This window comes from Mauremys reevesii, linkage group 13, assembly GCF_016161935.1.
Source record: "Mauremys reevesii isolate NIE-2019 linkage group 13, ASM1616193v1, whole genome shotgun sequence".
Taxonomy (NCBI): Eukaryota; Metazoa; Chordata; order Testudines; family Geoemydidae; genus Mauremys; species Mauremys reevesii.
Window position 1 is genome coordinate 31730177 of NC_052635.1, and position 26887 is coordinate 31757063.

General features: G+C 47.4%; 1 protein-coding gene across 25 annotated transcripts in view; it reads right to left on the reverse strand.

The window, feature by feature from the left end:
- ZMYND8 (zinc finger MYND-type containing 8) overlaps positions 1-26887 on the reverse strand; it is a 152818-nt gene that overhangs the window by 16384 nt on the left and 109547 nt on the right. For all 25 annotated transcript variants that reach the window (XM_039498977.1, XM_039498982.1, XM_039498972.1 and 22 more), the window contains 6 exons: positions 16320-16472; positions 14862-15368; positions 13892-14263; positions 12265-12455; positions 10162-10242; positions 8436-8514 (listed from right to left, as the gene is read on the reverse strand). In XM_039498977.1, the coding sequence (XP_039354911.1) occupies positions 8436-8514; positions 10162-10242; positions 12265-12455; positions 13892-14263; positions 14862-15368; positions 16320-16472 (1383 nt within the window). The remainder of the gene's footprint in view (positions 1-8435; positions 8515-10161; positions 10243-12264; positions 12456-13891; positions 14264-14861; positions 15369-16319; positions 16473-26887) is intronic.

Genomic DNA, 26887 nt, shown 5'->3' on the forward strand with positions numbered 1-26887 from the left:
ACGAAGGGACCACTCGTGGGAGAGAAACGACCTGCTGAGATGGTCGGCCAGCGTGTTCTGCACTCCCGGAAGAAAAGACGCTTCTAGGTGAATGGAGTGGGTCACGCAGAAGTCCCACAGGAGGATCGCTTCCTCGCAGAGGGGAGAAGAGCGGGCTCCGCCCTGCTTGTTCACATAGTACATCGCAGCGGTGTTGTCCGTGAGTACTGTTACACAACGGCGTTGCAGGTGGGAGCAGAAGGTTCGGCAGGCGAGGCGGATGGCACGGAGCTCGCGGACATTGATGTGTAGCGCGAGCTCCTGGGGCGACCAAAGGCCTTGGGTGTGAAGGTCGCCCAGGTGGGCCCCCCAACCGAGTGCTGAGGCATCCGTGGTCAGCGTGGCGGATGGGCGAGGAGGATGGAACGGGACTCCCGCACACACGACCTCCGGGGTGAGCCACCAGCGGAGGGAGTCGAGGGCCGTCCTGTTGACCGTGACCACCATGTCGATGGGGTCTCGATGAGGCCGGTACACCGTCGCGAGCCAGGACTGGAAGGGGCGAAGATGGAGCCGCGCATATGCGGTGACATATGTGCAGGAGGCCATGTGACCCAGAAGGCGTAGGCAGGAGCGCACTGTTGTGGTCGGGAAGGCGACGAGGTCCCGGATGATGGAGACCATCGTCTGGTGCCGGGCTCGAGGAAGAGAGGCCCTGGCAACCGTGGAGTCGAGAACCGCTCTGATGAACTCCAGCCGCTGCGCTGGGAACAAAGTGGACTTCTCGGTGTTGATGAGAAGACCAAGCCGCTGAAAGAGAGACAGAATTTCTGCCATCTGTTCTATCACGAGCTGACGGGACTGAGCTCGGACCAGCCAGTCGTCGAGATACGGGTAGACGTGCATCTGACGACGGCGGAGGGCTGCTGCTACGACTGCCATGCATTTTGTAAATACCCTCGGTGCAGTGGAGAGTCCGAATGGCAACACGGCGAACTGGTAGTGGGCGTTGTTGACCACAAACCGAAGGTAACGCCGATGAGGAGGATAGATCGCGACATGGAAGTAGGCGTCCTTCATGTCGAGGGCGGCAAACCAGTCTCCCGGATCCAGGGAGGGAATAATGGTCCCCAGGGTGACCATACGAAACTTGGGCTTGAGCAGGTATTTGTTCAGCTCGCGAAGGTCCAGGATAGGACGTAGCCCGCCTTTCGCCTTGGGGATGAGAAAATAACGGGAGTAGAATCCCCTGCCCCGCCTGTCTTGAGGCACTGCTTCTATGGCACCCACGCTCAACAGAGTCTGAACCTCTTGTAAGAGGACTTGCTCGTGAGAGGGGTCCCTGAAGAGGGACAGGGAGGGTGGGTGGGAAGGCGGGGGTGAAACAAATTGAAGGCGGTATCCCGACTGGACTGTTTGAAGCACCCAGTTGTCCGATGTTAAGCGGGACCACGCCGAAAAGAAATGGGAAAGGCGGTTGTAAAATAATGGGGAAGGATCCGGTAGGGAGAGTGATGGGCCGTCCTCGATCGCCCCATCAAAAGGCCTGCTTAGCCCCCTGAGGGGCCTTGGAAGCGGCCTGGCCCTGGTTGCGGCGGTTGCCGGACGGACGACGGCGATTTTGGGTCGGTCGTCGGCTGACATAGGGGCGATAGCGCTGTTGGTAGCGGGAGGGCTGCGGCCGGAAGGGCCTGCGCTGCGTCGCCGGCGTATGCATGCCTAGCGTGCGGATGGCAATGCGCCCGTCCTTCAGGGTCTGGATCCGAGAATCTGTCTTTTCGGAAAACAGACCCTGGGTGTCGAAGGGGAGGTCCTGAAGGGTATACTGCACCTCTGGCGGCAGGGTGGAGGACTGCAGCCAGGAGATGCGCCTCATTGTCACGCCGGATGCCAAGGTCCGAGCCCAGGAGTCCGCCGCGTCGAGGGCGGCTGTAATTGATGACCGGGAGGACTTCCTCCCCTCGTCCAGCAAGGCGGAGAACTCCTGGCGTGATGTGGAAGGCAGGAGCTCCGTGAACTTCGCCAGGGACGTCAGAATGTCAAAGACGTACCTGGCAAGGAGGACCATGATGTTTGCGATCCTCAGCTGCAAACCCCCTGCGGAGTAGATCTTACGGCCGAGCAAGTCCATGCGCTTGGCGTCCTTGGATTTAGGCCGTGCCTCTCGCGGTCGTTAACAGATTGGACTATGAGGGAGTCCGGGGTTGGGTGGGAGTAAAGGTACTCATAGCCTGATGGTGGGGCTGAGTACTTCCGCTCGACCCCGCGTGCTGTGGGTGGAATGGAAGCGGGGATCTGCCAGAGCGTAGTGGCGTTTTTTTGAATGGTCCGGACAAAGGGTAACGCCACGCGGACGGGAGCGTCCGCACCCACCACATTGGTAATTGGATCCTCGTCCTCTTGGACCTCCTCGACGGGAAGATTCATGGACGCCGCCACCCTGCGAAGCAGGTCCTGGAAGGCCCGGAGGTCAATGGGCGGGGGTTCGCTGGCCGCAGCACCTGCCACCGCCTCGTCCGGCGAGGATGATGAAGATGCACCCTGCACAACCGGCTCAGGCTCTACGGCCGGTGGCTGAGCCTCCTCCAAATCGTGAGGCGTGGGTGACTGGCGGACCGGATGAGCAGAGGGCTCGTGCGGAGGGGAGGGAGGCGGCCGGCTAACAGTCGCTTCAGGGACCCTGGTGCTGGTGGTCACATCCCTCCTGGGAAACGGGATACCCTGCCCTTCATGCTGTCCCCACGGGACCCAGTAGCCCCACTGCTCATGAGGGAGTCCTTGTGGGGTCGGCCACCGGTGGGCAGTATCATCGGCACCGGAGGCCACGGACGCTGTGCGGGATGGCCAAGGCGGTGCTGTGGTGCCGAAGGACTGAACCGCTGAAGGCGGGAGGCCCTGCACCGACGGCACCGAGGGTCGATACGCAGAGCGCCGACGGGACGGTGAACGTGAGCGCGGACTGCGGCGGTGCCGGGAGCTCGACCGGCGCCGGGAGCTCGACCGGGACCGGGATCCGCGGTGCCGGGAGTAACTCAGAGAGTCGCGGTGCCGAGAAGATCTCTGACGGTACCGACGGTACGGTGACCTGGATCGGTGCCGGGAGTGCGACCGGTACCGAGATCGAGAGCGGTACCGGGACTCAGACCGGCGTCGGGATGGCGCTCGGTGCCGTGAAGAGGAGCGGCGACGAGATCCCGAACGACGGGACGGGGACCTGCGCCGGGACCGGGACCGGGACCGTCTTCCATGCCGCTCGTCGATAGAGGGCGGTCTTGTCATTCTGGCTGGCTTGCCCAGAGAGACAACAGCCCGCACTGGCGGTGCCGGGGGCCGGAGCCTCTATGAGCCTGATCAGGTCCCGCGCGGAGGAGAATGTCTCCGGCGTCGAAGGCAGCCTTGGCTCAACCTCGGTCGGTGCCGGGGAGCGTGGCGGTGCCGGACTCGACGGCGCTTGCGGAGCCGGAGTCGAGGGCTCAGGGCCCGCTTTACGCACTGCCGCAGCCACTCTCGTGGCGGTCTCTGTGCGTGCCTTCGCTACAGCCTTCGCCAGTTTCTGCTTGCGTGAAGGCGAGAGCGAGCGGTGCCGGGTCGTCTTAGGCGGCGGTTTAGGTACCGTGGCCACGGTGCCGGAGCCGGTCGGTGCCACGGGTGCACTCTGCACCAAAGAAGCCCTCGGTGCCGGCGCTGACGGTGCCGGAGGCTGGAGGGACGCCTCCATAAGGAGCTGCTTGAGGCGACTGTCTCTGTCCTTACGGGTCCGCGGCTTAAAAGCCGAACAAATAGCACACTTGTCGGTGCGGTGTGCCTCGCCCAGGCAACGGAGGCAGGAGCCGTGAGGGTCACCCACTGGCATAGGCCTCTGGCACGCTGCACAGGGCTTAAAGCCCGGTGCCTTGGGCATGAGCCCGCACCGGGGAGGGGAAGGGAGGAAATACTCCCCCTATCCTTATCTAAAACACTAACTACTAAACTAACTATACTAACAGTAAAGAAACTATATACAACAATGAGTAGCGAGAGCTAGGGATGTGGAGGACTACTGAGCACTCCACAGTTCCGACTGCCGTCACGGGCGGGAAGAAGGAACTGAGGAGCGGACGGGCTGGCTGGGGTATATAACAAGCGCCATAGCGACGCCACTCCAGGGGGCGCCAGCCGGCCCGCCGGAGTAGCTAGGGTAAAAAAGTTCCGGAGAAGCCGTGCACGCGCGGCGCGCACACCTAACTGGAATGCATTGGAGCAATCATTCGAAGAAGAATACACAATGTACAGTGCTCACTTTATATTTATTTTTGATTACAAGAATTAGCACTATAAAAAAAACAAAATAGTTTTTTTCAATTCACCTAATACAAGTAGTGTAGTGCAATTTCTTTATCATGAAAGTTGAACTTACAAACGTAGAATTATGTACAAAAAACCTGCATAAAACAATGTAAAATTTTAGAGCTTGCAAGTCCACTCAGTCCTACTTGTTTAGCCAATCACTCAGACAAGCAGTTTGTTTAATTTCCAGGAGATAATGATGTAGCTATCTTTAGAAATCTCACATTGGTACCGTCTTTGCGTTTTGTGAAATCTGCAGTGAAAGTGTTCTTAAAATTTTTACTCCTGTGGGAATTCTGCATCACTGCACATGCACAGAATTCATATTCCCTGCAGATTTCTTTGCTTCTCCGCAGAAAAATGACGAGAGACTCTGTCCCTCTCACTCACTACTGCAGCACGCTTGGTGTGGAGGGGCAGGGCTTTGGAGTGTTTCTAAGGAGGTAGGCATGGGACAGGCACTGTCCCCTCAGGCATGGCAGAATGTAGCAGCCTGCCTGCTTAGTCAATTGCTCCCATTCTCTTTGTGAATTCCCCCAGGAGTATAAAATACGTGTAAAAGTTTTAAAGCTCCTTTATATTGCCAGAGTGGTGTAAAGGACAGGATGGCCTTATAAATGCTGATGGTACTTTAGTGATTAGAACTGGTCTAAATTTTTTAACTAAAATGTGAGTTTGATTCCCCAGCCCTCACTTTGTCTTCAGTTCGCGATGATGTAACACTGAGCATATGGCTGCATATATTTGTTGACTAATAACTAGAAATAAAGAGTCAAACCTAGTTACATTACAGTTAGGCAATGGGGATTGGGAATTTCCTCCAATGCTCCCCACTTCCATTCTCCATCCATTTTATAGTAGTTTAAATAAATTACCAAAATAATTGAAACCAAAGTGATTATACTGTGTTATTTTGACAAATAAAGTATGGAGAATTTAGCATAATTTTATAATATCAGATGCTGAAATTTTAATTTTTTGATGCAGAATTTTTAATGTTTTGGTGCAGAATTCCTCCAGCAGTATAAAATGGACATGTGCTGGGTCATCATCCGAGACTGCTATAACATGAAATACACGGCAGAATGCAGGTAAAACAAAGCATAGGACATACAATTCTCCCCCAAGGAGTTCAGTCACAAATTTAATTAATGCATTATTTTTTTTAACAAGTGTCATCAGCATGGAAGCATGTCCTCTGGAATGGTGACCGAAGCATGAACAGGCATACAAATGTTTTGAATATCTGACCATGCAAATGCCTGTTCTCACTTTCTGGTGACATTGTAAATAAAAAGAGGGCAGAATTATCTCCTGTAAATGTAAATAAACTTCTTTGTCTTAGCGATTGGCTGAACAAGAAGTAGGACTGAGTGGACTTGTAGGCTCTGAAGTTTTATATTGTTTTATTTTTGAGCGTAGTTATGTAACAAAAAAATCTACATTTGTAAGTTGCACTTTCATGACAAAGTGATCGTACTACTGTACTTGTATGAGGTGAACTGAAAAATACTATTTCTTTTGTTTATCGTTTTTACAGTGCAAATATTTGTAAACAAAAATAATATACACTTTGATTTCAATTACAACACAGAATACAATATATATGAAAATGTAGTGAAATATCCAAAATATTTAACAATTTTCAATTGGTATTCTATTGTTTAGCAGTGCGATTAAAACTGCAATTAATCACAATTTATTTTTTTAATAACGATTAATTTTTTTGAGTTAATCGCGTGAGTTAACTGTGATTAATTGACAGCCCTAATACAAATATCACTTTTCACAGCAGACTTACTCAGGGTATGGCTACACTTCCAGCTGTACAGCGCTGGGAGTTACAACTGTGTTCGTACAGCTGTGTAGGGAAAGCGCTGGTGTGTGGCCACACTCACAGCTACCAGCGCTGCAGTGTGGCCACATTTGCAGCATTTGCAGCGCTGTTGGGAGTGGTGCATTATGGGCAGCTATCCCAGCGTTCAAGTGGCAGCAACGTGCTTTTCAAAAGAGGGGGGTGGGGTGGAGTGTGACAGGGAGCGGGGGAGAGAGAGAGAGTGGATTTTTGGAGCCGACACTTCAGCTCCCTGCCTTGCAAAATCTGAAAATTTCCTTGACCCCTCATTTACTCTTAACTGCAAATAGCCTGCAGACCAGATAAGCAGCTGCTCCAACGGACTCCCTTTCTCCCCCTCCCCCGGCTGTTTCTCTCCTCAAGCAAACACTCATCCCCCTGCCTGCCTCATTCACAGCAAGGTAGTGGGTTATCTCAATTGATTGTTCACAGTCAGTTACAGATTGATCACAGCAAACAAGAGCTGTGTTTGTTTTTTAGATAAGCAGCTCCCGGAGCCCGAGTTCACAACAAAACGAAGAGAGGCATCATAACAAAACAAAGAGAGTAATTTAGTTAAAAGCATTCTGGGATATCTCCTAATACCCTGGAGGCCAATAACAGCACTGGTGTGTGGCCACACTTGACGAGCAGTGCTGCATCACCAGCGCTGCACTCGTTATACCCCAAGCAGACCAGGTGTACAGCCAGCGCTGCAGCCAGCGAGTTGCAGCGCTGGATGTGCCTTGCAGGTGTGGACAGTTACTAAGTTGCAGCGCTGTAAAGCTTCCACCAGCGCTGCAACTCTCCAGTGTAGCCAAACCCTCAGTCTTGGCAAGCCCAGAGACAAATTAAACCCTGGATGGGGAAGTGGCTATGAAGGCTGTGGGGTGATGGGGCACTGGGGGAGGCAGCAGGGGCCAAGGGTCATTGGGGAGGATGAGCTCAGGGCCAGAGCCCGTCACCTCACCGTCAGGGAATGGAGCCCAAAGCCCCATGCCTGAGGATGTAGCCCGGGGGATGGAGTCCAAAGGCCCATGGGTGGAGCCTGCCACCCATCACCCCAGGTCTGAAGCCCAACCCCACCACACTTGGGAAGGTGGGGAACACATACTGGCTGTCTGCTCCTCCAGCTTTTCTGTCTCCGGAGGTGGCCAGGGCCCAAACCACTGCTGGCAGCCCCAGGGGAGGGGCTTCTGCTTTAGTTGCCGCCCCTCCCCCAACACACACCCCACCTATGAAGCAGTGGCCGCAAGAAAAGCCCCTGGTGGCCACATTTGAGAAACATTATCCTAGAGTTAGTTACATTGAGTCAAAAAAGAATTTGAAATCACCAATAATCCCCTCAGCACACACACCAATTTCATTGGGAGCAGGCCCAAACCTTGGGGATACATTAGTGGAGGCTGGCTGAAAATGAGATCCTCAGTTAGAATGTGGGAGACCCAAGTTCAAGTCCGTGAATCAGTAACTTTACATTTATATGAAGTGGAACAGCGTCCACAGGAGATACTGAGAAAGACCAAAATAGCCCATAATCTAGTGGTTAGGGAACTCATCTCCACTGCTGAAATCCCTTTTCCACATTAGGCAGAGAGAGGAACAGAACCCTGGTCTCCCAGGTGCCAGGTGAGTTCCCTAACCACTGAGCTAAAAGTTATAGGGGAGGACCGCTCCCCACTCCTGGCCATTCTGTGAATCTAATTTCCTCTCCTTTCATCAAAATGAAATATTTTGAGACAGGTCAAAACAAAACATTTTGTTTTGACATTTCTGAAATATTTCAATTTTTTTGGTCCACCTGAAACAATTCAGCTAATTCAATATCAATACGCATATCGTTTTCAGGTCACCAACAGCGCCTTTTTGATGAATTATTTGCTGAAATTTTTTTGCATAGCTCTAATTACTGTTAGTACTGTGTCTGTGAACAGATAGCCCAAAATAAATAGGTCAAAACATTCATTAATGAGTTAGGTCTCTTAACAGAGGTTATCCAATGATCATAGAATATCAGTCCACATGGTGAGGACCAGGTTACTATAAGCTTTCTCAGAAACATTTTCCCAAGCATAACTCTTATTTTACTGGTTAAACTAAAAACTATTTTAACTGCTGTTTTCATTAAAACAGCAACTGTCTAAATTACTGGGTACATGCCCAGTAATATCAGCACAACACGTTCTGTTCTATTTTCTAACCCTTCACACATGGACAACGGGTACAGGCGCATAAATGAAGCAAACATATACCACAGTCTTTGAAATCACATTATTTTAGGTTATACTTTTCATACCAAGATTGTGTTTCATTTCTGAGAGTTCCTGTTGATGTAACCATTGAAGTTTCTCTATTTCAATTCTCAAACGACGAATCTGAAATATCGAAGAGATAAGATTTAATAAAATGGAAAATACAAATTTCCATGTATATAAAACATAGCTACCTAATCATTTAGCAAAACTGGGCTTAGAGACAAACGGCCTGATTCTCATTTACACTAAGGTCTCTTTTACAAAGAGGTCTTAAGCGTAAATGAGAATTAGGCCCGAAGCATTCTGACCAATTAACCAAGGTTCCAGAATATCCATAAGCATCAATAAGAGAGATACAAAGCAAACTCTTGCTTGTGGGCGTTTCCTACCATAAACAAGGGAGAGACTTGTTTTAAAACTCAAAACAGAGCTGCTCAACTTGGGCCTTATTCTTCTCTTATTTACATCATTTTTACACCAACATAACTCTATTGACATCTATGGAGTCATTCCCAATTTACACAATTGTAAGAAAATGGAGTATCAGGCACCTTATCTCTAAAAACTGCTGGACTAAAACTTATCAGGCTTCAAATGTATCTGATCTGAACCTAAGCCACATCCCTCAGTTTTGACTGTAGTTATTGATGTCTTGTAATATTTTTTAAATGGCCCAAGTATTCGAAAGTACGTTTCCTATTAATTTAAGAAGCATAGAGGCTGGGGACATAATCACTCAAATGGATGATTTTGGATATGTTTCTACACAGCAAAAAATAAAAGACCAGTGGCAGCAAGTCTCAGAACCCTTGTCAACTGACTGGGGCTTGCCCTAGCTGGCTAAAAACAGCAGTGTTGACATTCAGGCTTGGGTTGGAGCCCGGGGTTCCGGCTGATACCCAAACGTCAATACTCCTACTTTTAGTCCCGCAGGACGAGCCCGAGTCCATTGACCTAGCTCTGAGATTCACCACCTTGGGTTTTTTGTTGTTATTGTGTAGACATACTCTTCCAGTTCTGGATTAAAAGAAGTCACTCCTGCTCCAGAGTTCTCTCTTGCTTATGTTCTAAGGCAGTTTGCATTACGTAATCAGTTTGTTCCAATTTTTAAAAGAAAACAGAAAACACACAAAAACAGTGAGACATCATCTCTGAAAATAACTACTAACCGTGTGTAGCAGTTAATACAAAATACAATCCTTTCATCTAATCAATGCAGAGTTTTACACTGCAACAAAAAAACCCTATGTAATAAACAGTGAATGATAAAATAATCAGGAGTCTTTGGCGAGAAGGATCAAAGTTACACTGCGGTTTCTACAATGTGATCATGAGAAACTCTTGCAATGCAAGTGTCTAAAACAAAATGAAACTAAACATAAAATGCTACATTACAATAGAGCATAGTTTTGGATTTAAATCAACAAAAAAACCCAAAAAAACCCTTTTGAGTTAGGTTGAAGTGCTCAACATTTTTATGGTAATGTTCTGCTGGTGTACAGCCCCTAGCCAAATGTGGTATGGTCTCTAACAAGGACTCCTAGGTGCTACCATATAACAACAACAGAGGTACTTGTATCTGTGACAACAGTCATAGATTAGACAGCAAAGAAGTTAGGGTCCAAAGTCAGCTTTAGTTCAGAATTTCTTTTAGGCATGCATACAGGCCAAGTTTTCCATATTATTTAAATAAAGGACTTTTTTTTAATGTTTGATGATTTTCTAAGTTTAAAAAAAGCAATATGCTCTGATGAAAGCAATACTGACCTCTGCTATTGTACTTCCAGTGGTATTTTTGGAAAGATCGTTATATATTTCAGTCATTGTTCCTTTTATTGCATCCATCATCTGAAAAAGAGAAATTGCTTTTTTTCCAGCGTCTATTTTTTAATGACCAACACATTCATTTTTACTAGTTTTTTCCCTTGCATGAATGAACTTACATTGCTGTCAACAGTGCCACGTATCTTTATATACATTTATCAGAGTACATTTTAAAAAACTTCTCATTAGGATTATGAAGAGATATTAGATCATGATTTTGAGATGATTTTCCAAGGGATACTGCCAAGACTGATACAAAACTGAGCCCAGATTTTAAAAAGGCTGAAATACAATGTTTTTAACTGTCCAACTGATTCTGCAATATCCATCAGTTTGTTAAAAAGGATAGCTGCAGTAGTGATGGCATCCTTACCGCTCTGTTGGACCATTAGCCAACAAAATGCCATAGCGAGCTTGGTTTCTTTATGACTACAAGCGTATTACACCACACCCCATACTGACTGCTGGCTCCGTTCTTACAAAAAGGCAGGATACAGAAATACATAAAAATTGTGTTCTTTAATGCACTCAGAAGAATGGACCCGAAAGGCAGAGAGGAGGAGATGGGAAGCCTAATTATGAATAGAACAGCTTTGGTGTTAACATGTTGTAAGAATACCACAGAGCCCTGAGGTTTCATCTTGGCAAGTAACTAGAAGCATGGATTTCCCGAATAACATGAAAGAAATCCAAAGTACAGTATATATATTAATTGTAACTACAATGTAAAATGCAGTTAAGTCAATCTCTATGCATTATCATCTGTATTAATCCCAAGATAATAAATAATGTTGAATTTATAAAATACTGCATTTCTGCTCAACTAATATATGTGAAGCTCTGGTCTTCTTTTAGAAGAGAAACTTTGTTCTTCATCAAATCAAACCAATGGTATGTACAAACCTGTACTGTATACATAAATTACATCCAACTAAGGTCACACACTTACTCATAACTGCTTCATTCTTTGAGCAATGTCCAACCTATACCTTGAATGACATTTCCATATGGTGAAAATATACATTGTTTTAAAATAGGAACATATTTATTTATTTATTAATAAAGATCTACAGAAAGTCAATTCCACAGTGTTAATGAGAATTATTTCTTAAGATTGAGTATAGATTTACTCTTCTATGAAGAAATAGAAAATATGTCTAGATCACTTATCATTTAACGAAGTGGAGTAGTTGTAGGGTTATGGGAGGAAACTACTGTAAAAGTAATGTAGTAGTCAAGTAACTACAGTGTACAGTATATATGATCTGTGGCTGAAATTTACAGACTGCTGAACCAAGCCAGAAGCAAAATGTGCCCATTTTACAAATAGGAAATCTGGGACAGAACACTGAATTCACTTGCCCATAGTCATACAACATGTCAATGGCAGAGCCTGGAATAGAACTGGGGTCTCCTAACTTCCAGTTCAGTGCCCTAGCCACTGGATCATGATGCACTCTGTTACTGATTAATATGTTCCCTCTTTAGAACACACGAGAATAGTCCCACAAAAGTGAAATGCAAGAGGGGCAAATCAGACTCAAAGACTTAACACATGTTTTTTAGCAATATGGTAAAGGACTGTATTAACACCTCTGGTGAAAGTTGCTGACTTCTAGTTGCACTGAAGACAAGCTTTTTAGGGTTAAATTTTGGTCCCTCTGAAGTCAATGGAACCATAATTTGGCCTTTGAAGAGCAAAAATGAACAAATATTTAGTGTATCCTGTTCTCTCTCTCTCTTTTTTTTTAAATTAAACCTGGTCCATATTGCTTAGGTCAGTGTCCTGAGAGTTCAAGTGGGGAATGATATGACATGACTCGCCATGCTTAAACTAAAAACTTCATTTGAAATTCATCTTTTGAGTACGATTGATTTTTCCAAGTTTTTTTACTTTGTGACCTTATTAACACCAGCTGAATCAGATGATAAACTATTCTTCTGAATTTCGGCAAATGCTAGCACTTTTAATAAGCCCCTTACAATCTACTGAGTAACAAATTATTTCAAAATAAATTTTTAAGAAAACCCTGCTCAAGAACTTACTTTGCTAGTGTACTTTGCAATATCTGCTGCCACATCAGCTGAAGCTGTTGCTATTGGCAAGTCTGTATTAATTGAAGAAGAAAGTGTACTTGAAGAACCAGAACTGGTAACCATAGAAACAGGCTGAGTACTTGTAACCAAGGTGATAGTTGATGTGGAAGTGCTCTGGGTGATCTCTTTTTGCTGTACAGCTAAGAAAATAAAACATACAAATAAATTAAGTCACTGTATACATTAACCATTTCAATAAATTAATGAATAGGCAAACAGCTAAAAAACTGTTTACTAGCATGCTAATGATAGGCATTCTTTAGTAAATGGATGCATCTAGCCATTTCATTAATCTAAGTTATGAATGCTTTTGCTACTATTATTTATAAAACTGTAATATTCATGAAATAATGCTACATTGCCCTTATTAATCATTTGCTTGGCTCTTATACGTGACCTAAAGATAAATATGCTAAGACAGCTTAGAGGCTTGCCACTTTCAATTCTGGTCACAGTACAAGTCTTTCCTGTGAATCTGTGTCCCACTTGAGTTTCCAGGACTCCCTCAACCTGCTTCTCAGAGGTCCACTTACTAGACTTCCAGCCTGCTGTGCTTCCAGCAGCTACCACCATATGTACAATATGAAAGTTCCATTTTGGAATCACTGTAAAGGGTGCCTACAATTTGCATGCTCTAGTATCCATTTGTCTGTGGTCCAAGGCTTTGTTAGCATTTCTGGGGCAGTTTACTGTGGCTAACAAAGCCTTGTACCACAGACAAATGGATACTAGAGCATGCAAACTGGTGGCCACATTTGAGAAACATTATCCTAGAGTCAGTTATATTGAGTCAAAAAAGAATTTGAAATCACCAAGGGTAGTTAAGCTCTGAAATAGGCTTCCAAGAGAGGTTGTGAAATCCCTACCACGGGAGGTTATCAAAAACAGGTTGACAAACACCTTTCAGGGATGGTCTAAGTCAGTGATACTCAGACCTCAGTGGTTCAAGAGCCACATCATTGATCAACATTACCCAAAAGAGCTACAGTAGTGTGAATTCATTATTTCATTTACTATGGTTATCTTGAACAAGTATTATTTTATCAACTACAATTGGTTAATAACATAGTAAAAGAATCCTGATAGGGTAATAACTTAGACTGGTTAATAATTAAATTACACAGTGTTTTAATATCATGAACAGCAGGAGACACACTGAAGAGCCACTTGCAGCTCCTGAGCCTCAGTCTGAGTATCACTGGTCTAGGTGTATTGGGTCCTTGATGCCTGCCTCAGCACAGGGGGCTGGACTTGATGATTTCTTGAGGTCCCTTCCAGCCCTACATTTCTACGATCCAGAAAATAATTCAGTTCACTCTTCTAGAGCTGTGATGGTTGACAATGGCAAAAAAAATGCAAACCTATTGTAAAGTAAGGATAAATGGTTCTAAAGACATACCACAGGAAGCTAATAAGTTTAGTAAGGTGTTACATTTTTAAAGAGTCACTTTTCAGAGTAGAGCCATACTTTGAGATATTGGTTTTCGTGGTAGAATTCCTGGTTAGAAGGGCTTGGATCACCATGAACACTACTAGGCAATTAGGGCACCGTGGACACATTGTTACAAGTGTATACCTTTTACTGCCTGTCTTGTCTGATATCTTGTCCCTTGAGAAGACTGAGGTTGTTGCGACTGTTGAGACTGCTGGCTCTGCTGCTGTTGCCTCTGTACCTTTTGCATGTGCCATTTCTGAGACGACGTTTGAAATTTATTTGAAGAATTCCACACTACTCGCTGCACAGCAGGGGCTGTTTCCTTAGGTAGAAGCGGCCTCTGCTTTTTCACAGGGCTCCCTGTGGCTGCTGCTGGAGCAGTGACAGTAGAAGTAGCACTAGTAGTAGCTGTGACTCCAGCTGGTGGAGTTTGGGCTGCAGACCGGGTAAGCACAGGAGTTTCAGGTGGAGGCTGGCTGCTTGCACTGGAAGAAGGTGGAACTTTACCTACAACTTAAAAATAAAATGTAATAAAGAGGAAAAAAAGAAAGTTATCTAATATGAAAAATAAAGAACTTAAAAATAAGATCTAGCTAGGCTTATATACCACACATCTCACCAAAGTATAGACTGGTCTGGACAAATATTTTTTGTCTAACAGCTGTAATGCTGAGCACAGCTAGCGAAAGTACTTTTCTTAATGGCTAATTGCAATTTACATTTACCATGATTAACACATGGACAACATGAACTGATACCGTACATAACAGATCTGTTCTTATGACTTTTACTAATGGGAGCACTTAAATTGACTTTAGTGGGATTACACACGTTTGGGAGTGCTTGATCAAGTCTAATATCTCCTGGATCATTATGTTGTTGCAGGGCTCACAGAAGAGTGGCTGAAATTCAAAAATCTTGAAAAACTTGCAAGTTAAATTCCAAACTCATGCAAGGTTGTACAGTATATGCGCTACAATACTGAGCACTGGTGAAAAGCACCTATCTCCTGCGAATGATCATTCAATGAGACCAGCAATTATTGAAAACTATGGGTTCATTACTTTTATGTCTGTCACATAAATGAAAGAAGGAAATAAATTCAACCTACCATCTTGCTTAGGAGGCGGTTCTTTAGATTCTTTCTTGTTTTTCCGTCCCTCACGCCCACAATGATCTTCCCCTAGATCGATGACAAGTTCACTCTCTGAATCAGAGTCCAGACCCAGATGCACAGTTGGAGAGTCTGTCTCATCTTTACCTTTCAGTTTTTCTTTTGCAGGATGCTGCAAATTTTTTCCCTTTTCAGAAAAGTCTTTCTCAGAGTCTGTATTAGCCTTTTCTTTGACAGGGACATCTGTTTTCTCCACTCCTGGACTTGTGCTTTTAAGTTCCTCTTTGACGTCAGCTGGAGCTGGGGGTTTAGGTTTTTTTTTCATGGTCAATGATTCTTTGTCACTTTTTCCACTTTCTTTGTCCTCTCCATCTTCCTGATCATTCTTTGATTTCTGTTCATCATCACTGATATATTCACTGTCACTGGTGTCTGATTTTTCAGAATCCTCAGAGTCACTATGTTCTACTGCGTTATAAACATCTTCAGAGATTTCATTGATTCCTAACACAGAAAAACACAAAACAAATGTACTCTAATCCACATTAACTGGATAGTGACTCTGTGATATGATAGAAAAATAAAATATTTTGCATGATTCTATACACTGGAAAGTTCATTTGTATTACTACCTTGACTTCCATTCCCAAGCTACCTCCACCTCCTCTTGTGTCCTACCTTACTCTCTATTTAACAATATCAGAATGTCTGAGTGTCATTCTCTATAATCTGATTTACATTTTTACTGGATTTAACCCTTGGCCCTCCTTTCCCTGCCTACTCATTTATCAGTTCCCTTCATGTTCTAAATTTGTCTAACCTAGGGCCAATCTGGCTAACACGCATGTGTGTAACTTTAACTACAAAAGTAATCACATTAGAATCAATGGGACCGCCCATGTGACTAAAGTTACTTACATGTATGTTTGCCAAATCAGGACCTTAGACTGGCAGATTTTCCAAGGAGCGGTGTTGTCGTTTTTTAAATCATTATGAAGTGCCATGCAAAGCAATAGCGCAATACAAATATTTAATAGTATCACCATACCCTACCGGGTGTAACTGGATATGTTAATATCAGGTAGTGTTTAGTAAACTAGCTACAGTTCTTGAATTTTTCATGTTACAAGGAAAAATAAGACCACAAAAATAAGTATACTAATCTACATCAGAAAGATGCAAAGAACATAGGTTAAAACATGAAAGTTCTTCAGAGAGATTCGTAACAGCAGGTTCTACTATACGTTAGATTGTTCCAGCTTAACACATTCAAAATGTATTCCCTTAAGTATTCAAACATCATCATCTGATTTTACATTTTTGTGTAAAAAGTATTTAAGGTTTTACAACGTGGAAAAATACTTTTCAAGTTTGTAAACAAAATCAACCCTTAAATCAAAGTTTCCTTTGAGTTTAGGTTTCATGCTCCCCTTATTTAATGGACTCTGGGCATACCTAACTGTGCTTTACAACTCTCTATTGTCTTGTCAAGATTAAGCTGGAACCTGCTGCGAATCTGTCGTTTTGGTGAAATTAGCGGCACAGGTGTGGACTGCTGCTGGACTGATTCACTCAGTTCTTTCAGATCCATCTCAGCTTTGCTGCGATCTAAAAAGACATTATAAAAAGAATTCTTTAATTAAGAAAGATACTTTAAGAGGCGAGGGGAACCTCCACTGTCCTCATAAATGAAAATTTTGTAGTAAAATTTACTTAATTTTAGACTGAAATGAAAATGCAGACTAACTGAAATGTATTAATATTATTTTCTAATTATAGTCTGCAACTCTGAACAACTCAAAGAGAATGGCTTTAACACAAACATAACAGTTTTTCCCTTTTGTTCTCCATAAAATAATCTGGTGATTTCTGCAGGGATAAAGAATTGGAAAATAGAAATCTTGCTGGCCTTTCTTTTAAACCCAACAGGTAAGAATAGGGGAGGAAAGACTTTATATATGGAGATATACCTATCTCATAGAACTGGAAGGGACCCTGAAAGGTCATCAAGTCCAGCCCCATGCCTTCACTAGCAGGATTAAGTACTGATTTTGCCCCTAAGTGGCCCCTTGAGGATTGAACTCACAACCCTGGGTTTAGCAGGCCAATGCTCAAACCACTGAGCTATCCCTCCCCCCTGGATTGTAACAATATGGATTGTTATGCTAGAGCAGGCCTGCAAAACACACGGCCCGCAGGCCGCATGCGGCCCACAGAGCCTCACTGTGCGGCCCGCGAGGGGATTCTAAATCCCCCGCACATGGCGCTCTGCAGGCAGCTCAGAGCCCTTTGAATCCCGGCCGCGGCCAGGAAGCAAAGAGCTCTGGGCTGCCGGCAACCGCGGGGAGTCCAGAGCCCTTTGAATCTCAGCCGCGCGGGAGTCAGAGGGCTCTGGGCTATCCGCCGCTGCGGATAGCCCAGAGCCCTTTAAATCCCAGCCGCGGCCGGGAGTCAGAGGGCTCTGGGCTGTCCGCCGCTGCGGATAGCCCAGAGCCCTTTAAATCTCAGCCGCGGCCGGGAGTCAGAGAGCTCTGGGCTGTCCGCAGCAGCGGGGAGCCCCAGAGCCCTTTAAATCCCAGCTGCGGCTGGGAATCAAAGCGCTCTGGGCTGCCCGCAGAGATTCTCAGCCGCTGCTGGGATTTTAAGGGCTCAGGGCTGCCCGCAGAGCCGTTTGAATCCCGGCATGCGGCCGCTGTTTGCCGCCTCCCCAGACCTCTGCCCCAGCTGCCCTCCAGGATCCCCACCCCCCTATCTAACACCGCTGGTCCTTGTCCCCTGATACCGCTCTCCTGCGACTCCTGCCCCTAACTGCCACCCAGAACCTCACCCCCATCTAAATGCTGCTGCTCCTTGTCCCCTGATTGCTCCCTCCCAAGACCCCTGCTCCAACTACCCCTTGGGACCCCACCCCCTATCTAAGCCTCCCTTCTCCTTGTCCCCAACTGCCCCCTCCTGAGACCCCCCCAACTTTCCCCCAGGACCCCACCCCCTACCTGTCCCCTGATAAACCCCTGGGACTCCCATGCCTATCCTACTGCTGCCTGTCCCCTGACTGCCCCCCGGACCCCCGACCCCATCTCCAACCCCCAGCCCCCTTACTGTGCCACTCAGGCCAGCGTGTCTGGCTCCATGCAGCTCCAGATACATTGCTGCCATGCTCCCCCATGGAGCCCACAGCGCCCCCCCAGCACCTGCCTTCCAGATTTGAACACCTCAAAATTCAGGAGTGCTCAAGCTCAGTTTGGGCAGCTGTTACTTCATTTCTCCCAAACCAAATATACTGATCCACTGTAATTTGCTTTAGAAAAAGCAGGATAAAATTGAGCAAGAAATGCTTATTGGCACTGGAATTGCTATTTTCAACAGCCATTGCCTTTTTGTTTGTTTCAGGAAGACAGTGATATTGCACTGGCAAATTCCCCATAGAAAGAAAGAGTGGAACAAAAGAATAATAAAGGCACCTCAACTTTTCCTCATTTATGGAGGACAGTCTTATAATATGCATCCAGATATCTTCTAATCACACAAGCTGAAAATGGTTCCACTTTACTGCACCTCTGTAACCATATGGGAACCAATCCTGTCTGTGTTTTGTGCACATCCAAAATTCCTGCTGAATGACCTGCCCTGGGACCGTTACCAGGGACCCAGGGCTGGGGAGGCAGGAGGTGTGTGGGGGGGGAGGCACTGGTGGGGGGGAGCCCAGGGCTGGGGCAGCAGCAGGGTGGGGGGAGGGCACTGGTGGGGAGGAAAGGGGGAAGCCCAGCGCTGGGGCGGCAGGGGGTGTGGGTCAGTGGGGGGAGAGCCCAGGACTGGGGCAGCAGGGGGGTACAGAGGGGAGCCCAGGGCTGGGACGGGGGGCAGACAAGTTTTTTTTTGCTTGGGGCAGCAAAACACCTAGAACCGGCCCTGCCGGGATCCCCCAGCCGCCGGAGCCCTGAGCCCTTTAATTTGACCCTGAGGGCTCCCAGCCACCTCTTCAGCTGGGAGCCCCTGGTTGATTTAAAATAAAGTATCACCTCCCCACCCCCAACCTTCCTTTTTGACCCACAGCTGTTTTGGTGGGGCGGCACTGGGGAAGGAGGGTTTATTTCTGCAGGGCTGGACGGCCCTGGGGCGGGGTGTATCTGTGGGGCCGGGAGGTTTCGACCCTCGGCTGTTTTCTTTGGAGGAATGTGGCCCTCGCCGCTTTACGAGTTGTGCGGGCCTGTGCTAGAGACATCAAAGGCTCAACTCTACCCAATGTAGAACACACCCATGAGTCCTGGAAAAGTCTTCTCCTCAGCTTACCCACACACTCTCACATTATAGTGTGCAGGAATTTCTGCAGCAAACAGTATGTACTAAATGGCATGCCTGAACCAAAAATATGCTCATTATAAAGGTATTTTTTGTCTCATTAGCTCTTTCTAATATACTGCTATACTGTAAAGCAAAGCATGAATGCAGGGCATTCACAAAATAAGACACATCATGATTTGTTGCTCTTGAGCACTCTGCAAAGCATGTATGCTTGCAGGGCACTGGTGAGGAGCTGCCAATAGAATTTCAGTCTATAAGAGTAAGGTTAAGGGTTTGTGTGTTAAACTGTACTGGTCACATGATGAGCAAATGATGTGTGATGGGGTGAGAGGAAGAAAAAGCGGTTACCTACCTTTCGTTACTGTTGTTCTTCGAGATGTGTTGCTAATGTCCATTCCATTCTAGGTGTGTGCGCGCCCACGTACACAGTTGTCAGAGATTTTTGCCTTAATGGTATCCATAGGGTCAGCTGTGTCACCTCCTTGAGTGCCATGCCCGTGCGCTGATATATAGGCGCTGCCGACCCTATGCCCTCTCATTTCCTTCTTGCCAGCAAATCCAACAGAGGAGTAGGAGGGTGGGTAATGGAATGAACATGAGCAATACATGTTGAAGAACAACAGTTACGAAAGGTAGGTAAACTGTTTTTTTTTCTTCAAGTGCTTGCTCATGTCGATTCCATTTTAGGTGACTCACAAGTAGTATCAATGGAGATGGGCTCGGAGTTCACAGTCTAGCGGCTTACAGTACTGCTCTACTGAAGTCAGCATTGTCCCTGGTCTACTGGATAAGTGCATAAAGGGACACGAACAGGTGGATGGACGACCAGGTGGCTGCCCTACAGATAGGCACTTGGGCTAGGAAAGCTGCCGAAGAGGCTTGCACCCTGGTTGAGTGAGCGGTTACAATCGCTGGAGGTGGCCCCAGTGCCCAATCGTAGGAGCAGCAAATGCAGGCAGTGATCCATAAGAAATTCTTTGAGTGGACACTGGACGACTTTTCATCCCAGGGGTGGCCAACCTGTGGCTCTGGAGCCACATGTGGCTCTTCAGAAGTTAATATGCAGCTCCTTGTATAGGCACTGACTCTTGGGCTGGAGCTACAGGCGCCAACTTTCCAATGTGCTGGGGGGTGCTCACTGTTCAACCCCTGGCTCTGCCACAGGCCATGCCCCCACTCCACCCCTTCCCCTGCTGTGCCCTCACTCCTCCCCCCCAAAGAGCCTCCTGCATGCCACGAAACAGCTGATCGGGAACTGCGGGGAGGGAGGGGAAGGTGCTGATTGGTGGGGCTGCCGGTGGCGGGGAGACGCTGGGAGGGGGGAAGAAGAGCGGATGGGGGGCTGCTGATGTATTACTGTGGCTCTTTGGCAATGTATATTGGTAAATTCTGTCTCCTTCTCAGGCTCAAGTTGTCCACCTGTTTCATCCTGTCGGCCACCGCAACTAACAACTGTGTCGACTTGCAGAATGACTTGGTTCTTTCAATGTAGAAGGCCAGCGCCCTCCTGACATCTAGGGAATGCAACCTACACTCCTCCTCCGATTTATAAGCTTTGGAAAAAAGACAGGTAAGTAAATGTCCTGGCCCGTATGAAACTGTGGGAAGGAAAGCTGGATGAGGCATACAGGGTGGTTCCAAGATAATTGCCCTAATCTCAAAGACCCGACGGGCAAACGTTATTGCAACCAAGAATGCGACATTCCAGGAAAGGAGAAGGACAGAGCAAGAAGCCAGAGGCTAGAAGAGGGGCCCTATGGGCCACGACAGAACAAGATTCAGGTCCCACAGAGGGACAGGGCCCCCGACGTGTGGGTAGAGGCGCTCAAGGCTCTTGAGGAACCTGGCAGTTGTGTCCTGGGCGAAAACCGACCTACCCTCGAGCAGCGGATGGAATGCCAAGATAGCAGCCAAGTGGACCTTGATAGATGAAAGGGACAGGCTTTGGAACGTGAGAAGATAGTCCAGGATTAACTGCAGCGAGGCCCACTCGGGCCAAATGCCTTTATCCGAGCTCCAACAAGCGAACTGCTTCCATTTGGCCAGGAAGGTCACTCTGATGGAGGGCTTTCTGCTGCCGAGCACTCCTGCTCCTCCGCATTTAACCGTGCGGCAGCCAAGCCGGCAGGTGCAGCACCACCAGGTTCGGATGCAGAAGACTGCCATGGTGTTGGGACAGCAGGTCTGGCCTGAGCGATATCTGTAATGGAGCAGGAACGAGAGGTCCAGAAGCGTGCCAAACCAGTACTGGCAAGACCAAGCCAGCACTGTGAGTCCTTCACCCTGTCCTGCTTGATCTTCATGAGGACCCTGTAAATTAACGGCAAAGGGGGGAAGGAGTACAACAGAGCCCCCGACTAAGGGAGTAGAAAAGCATCCGACAGGGAGCCTCTTTTGATCCCCTGAATCAAGCAGAAAATGTGTCATTTCCTGTTCTGCCTGGAGGTGAACAGGTCCACCTGGGGAGTTCTCCACCTCTGGAAGATGATGCTGACCACTTCCGGATGGAGAGACCACTCGTAGTGAGATGAGAAGTTCCTGCTGAGGCAATCTGTCAAAGCGTTTTTGGCCCCGGGGAGATTGGCTATGAGATGGATGCTGTGTTGTACACAGAAGTCCCAGAGCCTGAGAGCTTCTTTGCAAAGAGCACACGATCTAGCTCCATCTTGCTTGTTGACACAGAACATAGCCGCTGTATTGTTCATCAGGATCTGGACCACCATGCTTTTATGTGAGGTAGGAAGGCTTGGCAAGGGGCTGAACTCCCATTTGGCATGGTGAGTGGGTCCCAATCCGAGTCCGACCATTGCCCTTCCGGTGATCAGGGAGGAGCCGTCGAGGCTTGAGTCTGTCAGCTAACCATGGTCGGCGACCGGTGAGGCGAGGATTGTTGCCTGCCCGATGAGTGGTACTGGGAGGACGGAGACTGGTGCCGCTACCGGGAGCAATCCCGTCCTGGTGGGGACCAATATCTGGGAGACCTTATGGGCGAGGGTGACTTGCGCCATGGCGATCTTTGATGGGAAGCTCATGGTACTGGTGGAACGGGGACCTGCTGTGCCTCTGCATCGACTCTGGAGTCCCATGCCTCATAGGGGGAGAGCGCAGCGGCGTGGACTTGGGTCTTCTGACCGGAGACTGGGACTGCAGTGCCAGGGTCCTAGGCCACAGAGATGGAGATCTACACCTGCAGTCCAGGGACTGAGGGGGCTCCACTGGCCTATGGGGCCATGACCAGCTTGCCCATAGGCGCTGGGGCCTTAGGCAAGTCCAGCACCTGGCGTGGTGTCTGTGGTGCCAGTCAGCCTGCTTGTTCTTTAGCTGCCAAGGACACTTTGGGCAACGAGGGCCCTAGGAGAAGCTGGGGTCCCCTGTTGCTCCCGGGAGGCAGATCCTTGGTCCCAAATCAGCGGTACCCTGTGAAGCCCCGGATCGAGCACATGGCCTTACATAGGTCCTTTGCCTGGGGCCCCTTTCTGTTCCAGTGCCGGCGAGCTCTTCTTCTTTTGCCGCTTCTTTGGCGAGGAGGAATGGTACTGGGCAGAGCCCTCTGTACCGATGATGAGGCGCTCGATGTGGGATCGGAGCGGAAGGGCTTCGAAGCAGGATGAAGAGCATCCTCTATGAGGAGGGCCCTCAAGCGGATAACCCGCTCCTTTACTAGGGCAAAAGTTCTTACAGATTCTGCACTTGTCCTTTCTATGGGAATCCCCCAAACAGTTCAGACAACTGTCGTGCGGGGTCACTAATGGGCATCAACCTGTAACGTGATGAGTACGGTTTGAAGCCAGGAGAGCGGGGCATGCCCCACTCAAGGGCAAAGTCCCAGCTGGGACTCTAACCAGTGATGAGCTCCCAAAATCCTAAGAACCGGTTCCCTACCGGGTCCTTGGCGGAGAGGGGGGAGTTGGAGGTAAGCAGCATGGTAAGGGGCCGGGGCCAGGGCCGGGTTGGATAAGGGACAGGGAGTCCCGGGGACAGGGAGAGGGGGGTGGGGGTGGATGGGGCAGAGGTTCTGGGGGGGCAGTAAGGGGACAGGGAACGGGGGGGAGGGAGTTGGGTAGGCGGGGCTGGGCCCAGGGAGGAGCCTCAGAGATTCTCGTGGGGGCTCCTGCGGGGCCCAGGACAAATTGCCCCACTTGCGCCCTCCCCCCGCCTCCCCCGCATGGCCCTGCAAACCCCTCCTCCCAGCCCGGCCCCCTTACCATGCCGCTCAAAGCGGCAGGAGCTCAGAGCTGCGCTGGCGCCTCGGCACACTCCAACTCTGCGAGGGGAGAGGGGTGGAAATCGGGGAGGGGGCCAGGGGAGCCTCCCCAGCTGGGAGCTCTGGCGGGCCAGACAGGACGGTCCTGCGGGCCAGATGTGGCCCCCGGACCAGAGTGTGTCCACCCGCCCGCCCCTTTAGCAACCGGTTCTACACCGGTTTCTAAATTTAACAACCAGTTCTTGTGAACTGGTGTGAACTGGCTCCAGCTCACCACTGACTCTAACGGCCGAACAACCTAACATTTAACTGAGGACCTAAAGGCTAACTAAGTACCTAAACTGTATACAAAGAAGACAGACAATGGGCTGTTGAAGAACCGCTAATGCTCTTGTGATTGCAAGACAAGGCGCTTTGACCAACCATCAGGGGCAGTAAGAAGGAACTGAGAGGGTGTAGGGTAGGCAGCGCCTATATACCAGCGCATGGGTACAGCATTCAAGAGGGTGACACAGCCGACCCTACAGATACTGCTAAGGCAAAAATTTCCGACGACTGTGCATGTGGGCGCGCACACACCTAGAATGGAATCAACATGAGCAAGCACTCCAAGAAGAAGTACAGCCACTTTGGTTGATTTATTCTGTATCCCTTATGTTCCTGTGTTTATAAATGTATCTGAAAGGCACTCTTTGGTGTAGAGTTTATAGAAGATCAAAATCTAAATAAACTAATGAATAAAGTGATTGCTCAAACATGCACAAGACCTCTAGATTAATGTTTTAAATGCACACATTAGGGGGTCAGCTGGATGATTTAGTGTTACAGCTTTAGTCTGCACTGGCATAAGATAGAAGTGGATTTGAGTTTTTCAATCCTTATGTCACTTCCAGGCTGGCAAGTGTTAATCATAACACAAACTCTATCCCTTGGGATTTTCAGTGTGAAATACAAGTGCATAAGTCACTTTTGAAAATGAAGTCGCATACACAATTTTGAAATTGTACCCTTTGTGTTCTACAAGAAAGAACTCTCCAATATCAAATATCTTCACCCTGAGCCGATACTTACAGACTCTGATCAAGTCACCTCTTAACCTTCCAAAGGAATCATTAGGATTAATCTGAAAGTTTGTAAAAAGTGATTTGAGATTTTAATTTGCTTCAGTGCATGCCAGAAGCTCTCTGGATAAGAACATAAGAATGGCCATAGTGGGTCAGACCAAAGGTCCATCTAGCCCAGTATCCTGTCTTCCAACAGCGGCCAATGCCAGGTGCCCCAGAGGGAATGAACAGAACAGGTAATCATCAAGTGATCCATTCCCAGTTGCTGATTCCCAGCTTCTGGCAAACAGAGACTAGGGACACCATCTCTGCCCATCCTGGCTAACAGCCACTGATGGACCTATCCTCCATGAACTTATCTAGTTCTTTTTTGAACCCTGTTATAGTCTTGGCCTTCACAACATCCTCTTGCAAGGAGTTCCACAGGTTGACTGTGCGTTGTGTGGAAAAAATACTTCCTTTTGATTGTTTTAAACCTGCTGCCTATTAATTTCATTTGGTGGCCCCTAGTTCTTGTGTTATGAGGAGTAAATAACACTTCATTATTACTTTCCCCACACCAGTCATATTTTTATAGACCTCTATCATATCCCCTCTTAGTCGTCTCTTTTCCAAGCTGAAAAGTCCCAGTCTTATTAATCTCTCCTCATACGGCAGCCATTCCATACCCCTAATCATTTTTGTTGCCATTTTCTGAACCTTTTCCAAGTCCAATATATCTTTTTTGAGATGGGGCAACCACATCTGCATGCAGTATTCAAGATGTGGACATACCATAAATTTATATCAGGTTTCTCAAACAGGAGTCGCCGCTTGTGTAGGGAAAGCCCCTGGCGAGCCGGGCCGGTGTGTTTACCTGCCCCATCCGCAGGTCCGGCCGATCGCGCCTCCCACTGGCCGCAGATCGCTTCCAGCTCCCATTGGCCGGAGCAGTGATCCGCGGCCAGTGGGAGCCGCGATCAGCTGGATCTGCAGACGGGGCAGGTAAACACACTGGCCTGGCCTGCCAGGGGCTTTCCCTACCCAAGCGGCGACCCCTGTTTGAGAAACCCTGATTTATATAGAGGCAATATGGTATTTTCTGTCTTATTGTCTATCCCTTTCTTAATGATTCCCAACATTCTGTTCGCTTTTTTGACTGCCGTTGCACATGGAGTGGATGTTTTCAGAGCATTATCCTCAATGACTCCAAGATCTCTTTCTTGAGTGGTAACAGCTAATTTAGACCCCATCATTTTATATGTATAGTTGGGATTATGTTTTCCAACGTGCATTACTTTGCATTTATAAACACTGAATTTCATCTGCCATTTTGTTGCTCAGTCACCCAGTTTTGAGAGATCCTCTTATAGCTCTTTGCAGTCTGCTTGGGACTTAACTATCTTGCATAGTTTTGTTCATCTGCAAATTTTGCCACCTCACTGTTTACCCCTTTTTCCAGATAATTTATGAATATGTTGAATAGGACTGGTCCCAATACAGACCTCTGGGGGACACCACTATTTATCTCTCTCCATTCTGAAAACTGACCATTTATTCCTACCCTTTGTTTCTTATCCTTTTACCAGTTACCAATTCATGGGAGAACCTTCCCTCTTATCCCATGACTGCTTACTTTGCTTAAGAGCCTTTGGTGAGGGACCTTGTCAAAGGCTTTCTGAAAACCTAAACACACTATATCCACTGGATCCCCCGTGTCCACATGCTTGTTGACCAAACCCCTAAAAGAAATCTAGTAGATTAGTGAGGCATGAGTTCCCTTTACAAAAACCATGTTGACTATTCCCCAACAAATTATGTTCATGTGTCTGAGAATTTTGTTCTTTACTATAGTTTCAACCAGTTTGCCCGGTACTGAAGTCAGGCTTATTGGCCTGTAATTGCTAGCGTCAACTCTGGAGTCTTTTTTAAAAACTGGCGTCACATTACCTATCCTCCAATCATTTGGTACAGATGTCTGTAACCTATCATTTAAATCAGCGACAGATAGCAGTCCTGCAATTTCACATTTCAGTTCCTTCAGAACTCTTGGGTGAATACCATCTGGCCCTGGTGACTTATTACTGCTTAGTTTAGCAATTTGTTCCAAAACCTTCTCTAATGACACCTCAGTCTGGGACAGTTCCTCAGATCTGTCACCTAAAAAGAACAGCTCAGGTTTGGGAATCTCCCTCACACCCTCAGCCATGAAAACTGATGCAAAGAATTCATTTAGTTTATCTGCAATGGCCTTATCATCCTTGAGTGCTCCTTTAGCATCTCGATCGTCCAGTGGCCCCACTGGCTGTTTAGCAGAGTTCCTGCTTCTGATGTACTTTAAAAAATTTTTGCTATTACTTTTTGAGTCTTTGGATAGCTGTTCTTCAAATTCTCTTCTGGCCTTCCTAATTATATTTTTACACTTCATTTGCCAGAGTTTATGCTCCTTTCTATTTTCCTCATAAGGATTTAAC